Genomic DNA, 11,121 nt, shown 5'->3' on the forward strand with positions numbered 1-11,121 from the left:
GGAATTTGATCCTCGTCTATCATGTAAAAAATTGCTTGGTTCAGGTTAAAACTCAGATTCGATTCCATTAGCCACTTGCAGCAGGCGCATGTGAGCAGCACTTTGACGCGAATGTTTGACCCGATCTCCTGGCTTTCATGCAGCATACGGCGCATCATGTCGTCCGCGGCTGCAAATCGGTGCTCAGCCAAACTTAACAACACGTGTTGGAACAACCGCTCCAAGCGGACCACCGAAAATACACCTGCGGTCCATCATAGCACAGGCAAGCATCAGAACCATTGGACTAGTGCTGCTACAAGGTTGGAGCATAGCACCTCCACTCCTCAAACCCGACTCGCCTCTGGAAGAGATGCTGTCCTTTGCAAGTCTCTGTGCTCTGCTGAGTAAAATCAGCCAGAACTTGAAATGTTTGTCGCGCCTGACGGAAGAGCAGAGGTGATGGAAAAATCAGTTGGCCGCCAAACTGATGGAACAGCGTTTGCTTGCAACGTCTTGGGCCAGACACATATCTGCCATTCCGTTCAGCAACGAACCTTGTCCACGCTTGAGGCATGCAGCCAGGAAATCAACGCTACGGCTGGTAGGCGAAACCCTTCATCCCTATACTCCCAGTCCAGCGACCTGGAAAAACACTGTGAGCCAGTTTGCCTCTTCCTGCAACAAAAAGTTCTGATGCTTCAACGCAGCGCGTTGAATCCTGGTTGAAGGTACGTACGGGCATTCGCCGCGATATTTAATGTATTCCTTCTCTACAGCAATATGGTGATGCCCGTGATCAGACGCAGAGGACGAAACGGGCGAAAAATACTAGGAGAACAGACATGGGCGAAAAAAAAAAAACGCGGTGGTGGGCAAGTCAGGGTAGCTCATGTCACCACAACAACGCACTGCTCAAGTCGGGTTTCCAAAGAGGGCGCGCGAAGAAGGTGACGCCTGTCCAGTTTTGTCGAGCCAGCAGCATACTTGGCCATTTACTCTAAGCGTGAAATATCATGGCCAGCTCCGATGAGTTTGGAAGTGACAGCACTGTGGCTACGTGTAGCCGCTTCATCAATGTGGTCAAAAAAAAAAAAAAAAAAAAAAGAATACCGGGGATCTAACGGGGCGTTGCACTGGTGTCACCCACTTTGAAATTGAGAGCCTGGCTGCGTACCACAAGCACATCCGCTGCATCGTGGCCAACAACCCATTGCTCCAAAATTGTGCGCACGACGACAAATTCCCACGGCACGCGCACGTGTTCTTTTGCATCGAGTACGTTTTGTGAGTACTCAAAGGCATAGACTTGCACTGATGCCGGCGGTTCCGCTTGGCACGCAATTGTGGGGTCGAAAGGGGTCATGAGTAAAATGGCAACACGGCCTCGATGAACAGCAGCCAGCTGCTCAATGGCCATGGTGGCCGGGTGGGCCACGTCTCGCGATTCAGGGCGCTGGTCCACAAAGAGCAATACGAGACGATCAAAGGCGCTCAGTTCATCCAAATCCGGTAGGCCTCGACAATGTCCCTCAGAGCGTGGGAGGGGCCACACCAAGTCATCTGTTTGGGTTTTGACTTGCACTGCAAGCTCGGCGGGTCGAGAAGGATGCTGCTGGCTCGCCTGGTAGCACATGGCCTCGATGGATGGGGTTGAACAATTGTAACGCACAGGCCGTTCGGAGGCCTGGTGCCGTGCCGTGGCCACGTGGCGCCTGTGACATGACGTTGACCATCAAGTCGAATGAGCACAATGTAAGGCGAAATACAACCAGCCGGGTCCATGCAGTGTCGCTGCCATCCCATTGAAGTGCTAGATTTGCGACGGTCAAGCAGCAGAGTTACTCTCTCACCAGGCTTTGGTGGCGATGTCGCGTCTGACGCTGAACTTGGCAACCTTCACATGAAGTGCATGCATGGATTTCGGCGTGGGTACCTATGGGAGCAAAGGTTTTGCGTGAGACGGTGTGATTCTGGCCATGGTGTCGCAAGCAAGGTCCATACAGGCAGGTTGGGTTGCCTCCAGACGAACCTTGTGGTATGTCACGCCAAAAATAAAATGGTCAGGGCTCTCCTTCTCCCAACGTGCGAGAAAGTCAAACGCTTCCTCCTCAGATTGCGTATTGAGAAACATGTCTATGCCAAACGGGAAGATGTCCACGCATTCCTGAACCCGGGAAGCAGCGTTAGATGCGCAAATCGAGGGGGAAAATACGCAAAACCATATTAAGATATTGATTTGACGCGTTTGGGCTCGGGCTGGGCTGATCGGAATGAATGACAGAAAACGAAGTCACCTGTCCAACAATCTCGTAGATACAAGCACCAAGTTTGACATCCTCCCAGCCCGTTGAGTCCACGCTTGGCGGAACACTAAGCCGGTGTATGCGAGGCGAGCATATTGACTTGAGGGTTCGCATGCAAAGAACAACGGGTCTTGTGTTGAAACGCAACGAGCGACAAAGAATGTGGTCAAGTGTGGTGGCATACGAGAGACAGTAATCCAGGTATGGTACAATGGTCTGAAGCATGCGCCAATTTAAAATGTAGCCTGCGTTGCCAATTGTGACTTTAGATGAGTAGCTTGCACCATCCAGGGATAAAGGCGAGTATCAACTCCGACGCACCAGAGCCACCATGGCAGAAGGTGACAATCTTTTCGGCGTACAGCGTTCCACCGCGACTGTTATCTGGGTAAGCCCGCACTGAGCCTGTCAAACCACCCCGCCACAAGTGACCGATGAGTGAAGCCTTTTACGGCAGAAACTTGTTGCGGTGAGGGTTTTAATGAAACAAGCGCGGATAGGAATGAGCAACGGACCCAAGTATTGTGGAATCTCAAGGTCAAAATCTGCCAGCATCTGTTCACAGCCAAGACGCGAGGTACATGAATGTCATTCTGACCGTGGCTATGCCAGGCTTGATGGCAATTGACCTGCCAGGAGTGGAGCTGAGCATACCTCTTCAAGACGAGGGACATTCACGTAAGTATCAGGGTCAACCTTCACCAGGTAGTCGAAGGGGTGCTCGGTGTGGAGCGCGTGCACGCGCGGCAAGAGGTAGTGTAGAACCTTGCGCGGCAGCTGCATGTACCCTCCTTCTTCCGCTTCGGGCGGCAGGTCAAGGACGGCGCCGCCCTCAACTTTGGTGCTGGTGACAAAAAAGACATCAGAACGATTCTTAGCCCAGGTGTCGAGCACGGCCTGACGTTGTTCTGCATCTCCTGGGCGTGTGCCTACAAGCAGATCAGCACCCGTTTTGTCGTTTCGTGAGCAGCGCAAAGGGCAGACAAGAGCTCGACATTCCGGTTGCCACTACATGCCAGCCTCTTGTAGACATCAAGGATGTCATACCTGAAGGGATGATGAAGAGGAGGCGGGGTAAACGAGTGCCCCGCACGCCGTTCAACAGAAGTAGTACCAGGAGGGGTATCAGGTGACCTGATCGCATGCCGTCGTTATTGTCAGCCCCGGACAATCGGCCGGCGGTGTGTGCAACGGCGGCGCTATGCAGTCAGGTTGCAGCTTGCACCCAGCACGATTTGAGGGCCGAGCAAGCGTTGGGCGTGGATGCATAATCAGCACCCATATGTTCGCGACGACACGATGACCACGGGGTAGCCAGTACGACGATGGTGGTTTTTGGCAGTGCAAACAAATGCCGTTGCGCAGCTGCCAGAAGAATCGTTGACTCTTGTCTTGTTGTACAGGCGCCTCACTCGCACGGATGTTCCTCGGGTAAGAACATGCATGGGCTCATCAGTTAGCGCTCACGCGGCGAACTAGTCCACAGCCTGTCTGCACCATTCGCGCGAGGCAGAATCCTGTTGTGTTCTGGGGGAAAATGGCTGCACCCTCACCTTGCCCCCCCCCTTGCAACAGAGATCTCAAGGAAAGAAACCCTGAGGTTTTGGGATCATGAGAAAGAGTGATGCAGCGTGGCTTCTCCGCGAAAACCATGACTCACTCTTTTTTGCAAGGGCGAAGCGGACACGCTACATGGCCGCCAACACTGGGGGTTGCTCAACAACCACCATTGGGCCCTCGATGTGAACCAAAGGCAGGCTGCGGAATGCTAGCCGTTGACTATTGTGCCGTTCGCGCCGTGAGGAAAAAGATGAGTAGGAAAAGGCGAGCAATACGCCGAGACAAGACGCTAACAGTCCGAGCAGGCTGTGGCGGGCCCTTCCCCACATGAAGGGTGCCCAGACCATACCAACCAAAACAAGGCAAGATTGCCAGCTAGTGCCTTGAAGTTGGTCCAGCATGCTGGCGAACCAGGCAAACCAGGCGAACCAGCGCTGGCAGCTACAGCCAGTTGACGAGTGTGGCGGCGGCTTGCGCGCATTGTTGTCCGTAGTTTTAGTTGAGTTGACATGTGAGTTTTTTTTTTTTGGTTTGTCCTGCTTTTGCTGCTTTTATCAACCACGTGACGTCATGACGCCACACCCAATTGTGTGTAGAGTTGCATCGAAGCGACTCACAGCAGCTCTTCCTCTTTGTTCCGCGCAGTCGAGCACAGCTGGCTGCTGTGGTTTCAGCCAGGGATTAAGGATGGATTGATAAATGAGCCAAGCCTTGGCGAAGGAGACTCGGCTGTTTGAGGAATCAACAAAAAAAAAAAAGAAAGAAAGAAAGAAAAAAGAAAGAAAGGAAAAAGAACAAAGGCACATCGCGGGCGGGAAAGGCCAAGGAACGGGCGACCAGCGCCGATAAAAGATGTTGCCCTCCCGCGCTCACAAGACTGTAGCAAAAGTCGGCACCAGGAGAGCCACGGCTTACGACCAAAGAGGCGCAAAAATACAGGCTCCCTGCCTTATAGCCAACAGGCCACAACATAAGATCACCAAAACAAAAAAAAACACAAAACAAAAAAAATAACACAATCAGACTGAAACGTTATGTTGAACTCCAACCAACATCCGACCAAGCGCAGCTCGGTCAGCCGTTCTCAGAGAGAAGGAGGGCAAAAACGCACACGGAAATGAAAAAAATATGTAAAACGAGCGAGGGAATCAAGCTTCCTTGGACGCCTTGGCAGCAACACAATTATTTCTGTGAAAGACAGACGCACCAATGGAAACAAAAAGCAAACAAACAAACGAACAAACAAACGTGTTTGCATGAGCAAGTGCATGACGACAACGTTCAGAGCCCGCCAGCGTGTGTGCACCAATACCACCCCCTGCTTCCCCGCTATCCCACCACCGTCGCCAAACATGTTACATACAAAGGCTAGCTTGAGGCGAGGCAGTTGAAGTTGTGGCGTTGACGCTGTTGAGGCTGATTCCGTGGCGCTACGCCGTCGCGGTGACGAATTGACACGCAACGATGATGTAGACCTATCCACATGCCGCGCACGAGATTGTGAGATCAAGGATGGACTCGACCCCTCATTAGCTTCTGCCCTGCACACGGCTTGGCTCTGCATCACGCCGGCTACATACTTGCGAGGGGACAGCGTTGTCGTTGTCTCGCGATACTCGTCAAGGCATGCATCATCAAAGCTGGCTCGGTTGCGGCCTGCATACCGGCTGGAGGTGGGGCTGCTGCCCAAGCTCCCAGAGCTCAAGGGCGACTGGTTGCGGACGGTGGATTGACGCAAGAGCCGAGGCGTGCGTGCCTTGTGATGCTGATCCCCCGAAGCCACGGTCGCGGAACGCTGTCGTGTGCGCCCCTCGGAAGAGCGAGGCCGTGAAGGTACATCAGATACACAAGCTGGAGAGGGTGCCAGCGTATGCATGGCCGTCATGCTGCGCGAGGCCAGGTCCGCCTTGGACACGTGGACTGTATGGTGACTGCGTCGTGGCCTGCTGCGCGGACTGCCTCGGGGTTCACCGTCTTCTGACGATTGTGAAGATCGATGCATGCGCTCTTCTCCGCGGCCCTGACCCTATCACGGCCAAAAAGCAAAAGTGGTGGTAAGGCGCAAGCTTTAGCCCGAAGAATTGGCAAAAAAAAGAAAAGAAAAAAAAAAGCACAGAAAAAAAAAAAAAGAAAAAGAAAAAGAAAAAAGAAACGAGCAAACATAGGCACAAAAGCAAACCCCCAGCAACAGGTAAGGCCGACGCATGCTTGCACAGCAGGCAAAAGACGTCACTCACCATGGGGTTGAGAGAGCTCCGCCGGTTGCCATTGTTGGGGACGGATGATTTCTAAAAGCAAGCCGCGTGAGGCATGGTGTGCCTGTGAATTTGGTCGCGCGTGTTTACAAGCCGCCTGACCTTCGGTCGCCGCGCAGAGTGCACGGGAATCGGAGATTCATGAGTCAGCGCTACACTTTCTTCATCTTGCTCCCGTGCATTCTCTTCGGCCACATCATCAACCAGCTGGTCCACATCCTGAGCGTACATCGCGGCAAAAGGTGAGGGCAGTCGACCGCGCAAAGGTTACCAAAGCAATCAACCATTGCGCCAAAACACGCATCAGTCAAGAACATACCCAAGAGATCGGGACCTGAAAGGCATCAAGCTCAGCTTGAAAGGGCAGGGCATATGCGCTCCAAGCCTATAATTAGGAACAGCAATCATAGGCGCAAATCAAAGGTGATTGAACATACGAACAGGTTTCTGACCAACGGCAAGAGAAAGGAAAAAAAAAAAAAAAAAAAAAACACAAAAAAAAAAACATAAAAAAAACCAAACAAACGAAACACAGAAACAAAAACCAATCAAATCAAATCATGTCGCTCACCTTGGGATGCTTGGTGATAGGCGGGCAGTCAAGGAGGTTCTCGGCCACGGTGTCAAGCCGCTTAACAAGCTCGCGGTCCAGCGGCAGGCGAAGTCGTTTTTTGATGGTCAGCAGCCGTGGGATGGCAGATCGACGCACATTCAACACGGGATCCAATGCCAGGGACAGCAAAGAGCCTACAAAGTGCTGTTTGAAAAAAGCAATGCTAAAGTGTCGTGTTGCCTCCATGGCCACGTTGACAAAGAGCATGCGCTGATAGCAGCATTCATGCTCCGCCAGATGATGACGAAGCCATGCAGTGGAGTGCTGACGCTGGCGCTGTGAGCGACACACGCGCAAGACCCTGAAATAGAGATCGGCTAGAGCCGGGACGACGCTCGATGGAAGGCTCTCATGCAAAAAGAGGCGTTCGATGGCGGGTACAAAATGATGAAACAGCTGAACGCTGGTGTAATTTGACACGAGCAGCTACGCAGACATTCCCATACAACGCACGCACCCCAACCACCCAGCCAACACAAGTACAAGAGCGTGGAGGATGAGTTGAGAACAATCAATGCCAGCTACGCGAGGCGGGCACAAGCAAATCCCGCCCACACCTCGCAGTGCTCAGCCATGCGCTTGAGCGTGCGCCATGCAGGTAGCATGCGAGCTAGGCTCTTGCTCACGGACACGAGAAACTCAATGGGCATTTCCACCGTGTGATGGGCATTGATAGCTGCCGAATGAGCATGGTTGGAATCCGAGCTTGCCGGCCGAGAGGAGCTACAGTCAACGACAACGCCATGAGCCATAGCACCGGCAGCTTGCATCAATCGGTACCCCCGTGAAGGACGAAACAGTGGCCAGTGCAACTTTATCGTACTGTTTCCAGGCGAAGGATTGGACGATGCGATCAAAATTCTGGGCAATGGGCGACAACACCCTGCACAGGCAAATCAGGCCCACGTTGATGAGTGTAGCCCCAAAGAGCAATCGTGCCCCAATGTCAGGGATGCATGAGGCGTAGGACAGCATGCTATGTAGCGATTGACGCGAGGCACGTGTCATGGGCCGCAGGGCATGGTGTGCGGAGCGTACTCGAGGTCGACATCATCAATAAGACGGCAGATACATTCTAATACACTAGATGTGTTAAGAAGGGATGGCCTGAGCATATTAATGACCTGAGATAGTCCAAGCCCCAAAGTTCACGTGAGTACAAGTGTCATGGGGCAATGAGGCGGCACGGCCGTGGTCTTTTCTTACTTCTGGTAAAGAAGCAGCCATTTTCCGGCGTACAGCCACATTGTTGGAGTTGACCAGACTTCGAAAGCATTGTAGGAGTGGGTGATGGGCCGGTTGACGGCTAGCTCGCATGTCAATGATGCAAGCAGACAGCATGGCCTGGATCGATGGATGTGGTGAGGGCCCGAAACATGTGCCACAATCGTCGACACAGGCATGAATATAGGCACGGATACACGCACGAAAAGTCGAAAGGACAAGGGAAAAAAATAAAAGAAGAAAAGAAGAAGGCAGAACAAGGAGGTCGGGACAGGTAAGTACACGCACAGGAAAGTTATGTGCGGCCCAGTATGCCGTGTCCGATGCATGGCTGCCGTGCTGTGCTAGTTTTGCAAAGACTTCTAACACCTTTTTCCGATCCGCCGAGGCAACGTTGGCTGTGGATTCATAATAGGACGGGGGCAGAAGGAAGCCAAATGAGCACGGGGCGACGGAGGCATTGAGACTGATCAGCAAAGCGAGGTAGGCGCTGCACAAACCATAGGTGTAATAAAAAACACGACCAATGACCTCAACGCCTTCCTCTAAGAAGATGTCCTGAGCACGTGAAAACGATCAATACGCCTGTGAGCTGACAGGGCGACCATAGACAGTTGGCGGTCAGCGGGGGCTGGTGTCGACTTTGTCTCACGCACAGCGTTCTCGACAGGACGCGTGTAGTAGCCAAGAAGTCGTTCAGGCGTGAAAGCCCAAATTGCTGGAAACCGCCAGCGACAATTGGCGTCAGGGGTTTGCGAGGCGTGAGGGGGAGTGTGCCATCTTTGTGAGCCCAAAAGTGATGGCGCGGTGTGATCTGAGGAGCGAGCAGCGCACTTACTTTCAGGCAGCGTATCCAAAAGAACCGCATATGTTTTTACAGCTGTTGCCCGTACCAGAGGATGTACATCCTGTGATCGGGGGGTACCGCGTTGTAGAAAAGGATTGTTTTGGTGATCAGCGGTGCATACAACCACGACAATGGGGCCAGGCAAGGGGAGGGCTGACCCGAATCCGGTCCAAAAGGGCTATGAGGCGAGCGTCTAGGATTGATTGCTCGGTCAAAAGGTCAAGATCATGCTCAATGCTGTTGGCCATGGCTTTCAGGGCTGCAACACGCACGATGGGGGCCTCGTCTCCAAGCAAGCCTGAACCAGGAGCGAGGCGGGACGTGAGGCGTTTCGAACTGAGGCTGAAGGCCCGCAATACCTAGACGCGCGCGTCTGCGAGGCGGAGATTGGGTTGACAGGCAGGCGTTGGCCGACCAACCAACCTCGAATCACATCCATGGCCGTCTCGTCGAGGTGGAATTTGAGCGACAACGCTGCAAAAAGTCTAAGGCACACCATGCACCGGCAGTAAGAGCCCGCCAGCATCCGCGCAAAACTGCAAAAGATGCTGCGGCGTACTTGGCAGCAAAGACGCGATCCTCGACAAAATTGGTCAACCAGGCATTTTCCGTGGCAAGGGCAATAGCTTTCTTGCTGCTTGCCTCCGTATTGAGATGAGGCACGCAGGCAACGATAAATTCGCGATAGGCATCACGTAATGCTAGGTCCAGGCATGGTCACTGTCAGGGGCGCGGTGGAACAAAGCTCTGGACATCAAAGGGACGGGATCAAGGGGGCCGAAGCTGTCGTGTGATTCGCACCAGACTCGACAGCTCGGGATTGTACGACGGCAAATGCGAAGAGTGTGCTCGAAACAAAGTCCTTTTGCACCAGGGGTAATAGCTCAGCCAGATGCTCGAGAGCACCCTCAACGAGTTCTTCCGAGCAGCGCTGCAAGACCGCCTGCCGCATGTGGTTCACACCGGTGGTGAGTGCACCATCAGCCAGAAAAAAAAAACAGGCCAAGAAAAAAAAAAAGGCCAGAAACAATAAAAAACAGGCGAGGGCAGTTAATTGGGTGGGGACCATCCGGTATTTGGGCACGGCAATTGGCTTTGACTAGGGCGAACCTTCAATGTGGTGAAGACTTTTCCAAGGTCCCGCGTGGGATTGGTCGCCAGGTCGCTCTTCAAGAGCAAAAAAACGGCTTCAAGCCTTGACCATTGCACATCACTGTCTTGAATTTTGAGGGACCTGGCAATGACCAACCAACACAAGGGGCTGTGTCAGCAAACACAGGTAGCGATAGGTGGAAGCTCACTCGGTCGATCCAGCCGTGATTGAAACGTGAGACGATAGAGCAGGTCAAAGAGAGGGAGAGAGAGGGAGGGAGAGGGAGAGAGGGGGAGAGAGAGGGAGGGAGAGGGAGGGAGAGAGAGAGAGAGAGAGCGAGAGAGAGTGAGAGAGAGAGAAGAGAGAGGCTCGCACCGGAGGATACGATAGGCACGATCAAAACCCAAGATGTGCTCAGGTATGATGTGGCTTGTGTCGATGGCCTGAGGAGCACGGGATTGACGTGAATGAGCTGAATAGGGGCAGCGCGCGTTCGGCAAGCGGGCAACGAACAAAGCTCGTGGGCGAGATGTGCTTTTCCAACTCGATGCCACCGCCAGCATAGTCCAACGTGCATCTAGAACACGGGGCAAGGGCAAGAAAAGGTTGAGGGCCTGGGCGAGCCGAGAGCGGGTGGCGGGCAGATCAGAAGTCATGGCTGCTTGGTAACGAACCGCTTGCTGGATGCCGCCATGTCGTCGATGCTCGGCATGAAGGCTGACGAGGGCGAGAGTTGCCTCTAGGGGAAGGGTGGCTTGCTGGATCCTATCAATCCTAAAGCAAGCTCGTCCGTGACCATGGGAAAGGGGCGTAAGCGAGAGGTCGACAGGAGCATAGCAAAATTGGTGTCACGAGGTCCGTTGGCAGGGGTAGGGGAGCTCGATAACGGACAACCTTGGCGCCTCTCTTGCCTGGCATCCACATTCACACGCACCAGCATGGGTTCTTATTGAACGCAAAGACGAACGAATGTCCTCAAGTAGCAACGGGCCCGCCGGCCCAAAGGACGCCGGTCCCGATTTTAGCAGCCGTCCTGCAGGATCAAGCTGCTGAGCCGACGCCACTCAGAAGAGAGAGAGAGAGATGAGAGAGAAAGAGAGAGAGAGTGAGTGTGTGTGAGAGAGTGAGAGAGAGAGAGAGAGAGAGAGAGAGAGAGAGAGAGAGAGAGAGAGAGAGAGAGAGAGAGAGAGAGAGAGAGAGAGAGAGAGAGAGAGAGAGAGAGAGAGAGAGAGAGAGAGAGAGTT

At 53.3% G+C, this 11,121-nt stretch overlaps 2 protein-coding genes across 2 annotated transcripts; both read right to left on the minus strand.

Annotated features, from left to right (window-relative positions):
- Positions 1–1,099: 1,099 nt before the first annotated feature.
- Positions 1,100–3,429, minus strand: MONBRDRAFT_23044 (uncharacterized protein; the record flags this gene model as incomplete). Its single annotated transcript, XM_001743400.1, has 7 exons — positions 1,100–1,694; positions 1,833–1,915; positions 2,012–2,115; positions 2,607–2,690; positions 2,801–2,840; positions 2,940–3,214; positions 3,333–3,429. The coding sequence occupies 7 exons, from the start codon at positions 3,427–3,429 to the stop codon at positions 1,100–1,102; spliced, it is 1,278 nt and encodes a 425-aa protein (XP_001743452.1).
- A 1,546-nt stretch (positions 3,430–4,975) lies between these two features.
- On the minus strand, positions 4,976–10,589 carry MONBRDRAFT_31281 (uncharacterized protein; the record flags this gene model as incomplete). The annotated part of the gene is made up of 22 exons (XM_001743401.1): positions 4,976–5,033; positions 5,209–5,320; positions 5,817–5,871; positions 6,083–6,133; positions 6,203–6,319; positions 6,420–6,485; positions 6,672–6,989; positions 7,271–7,436; positions 7,537–7,689; positions 7,752–7,837; positions 7,920–8,057; positions 8,226–8,427; positions 8,580–8,655; positions 8,776–8,845; positions 8,943–9,082; positions 9,208–9,269; positions 9,344–9,485; positions 9,586–9,727; positions 9,895–10,018; positions 10,112–10,320; positions 10,391–10,454; positions 10,552–10,589. The coding sequence occupies 21 exons, from the start codon at positions 10,587–10,589 to the stop codon at positions 5,214–5,216; spliced, it is 2,526 nt and encodes an 841-aa protein (XP_001743453.1). The 3' UTR covers positions 4,976–5,033; positions 5,209–5,213.
- Between the last annotated feature and the right edge of the window lie 532 nt (positions 10,590–11,121).

Source organism: Monosiga brevicollis, genomic scaffold, assembly GCF_000002865.3.
Source record: "Monosiga brevicollis MX1 MONBRscaffold_3 genomic scaffold, whole genome shotgun sequence".
Taxonomy (NCBI): domain Eukaryota; class Choanoflagellata; order Craspedida; family Salpingoecidae; genus Monosiga; species Monosiga brevicollis.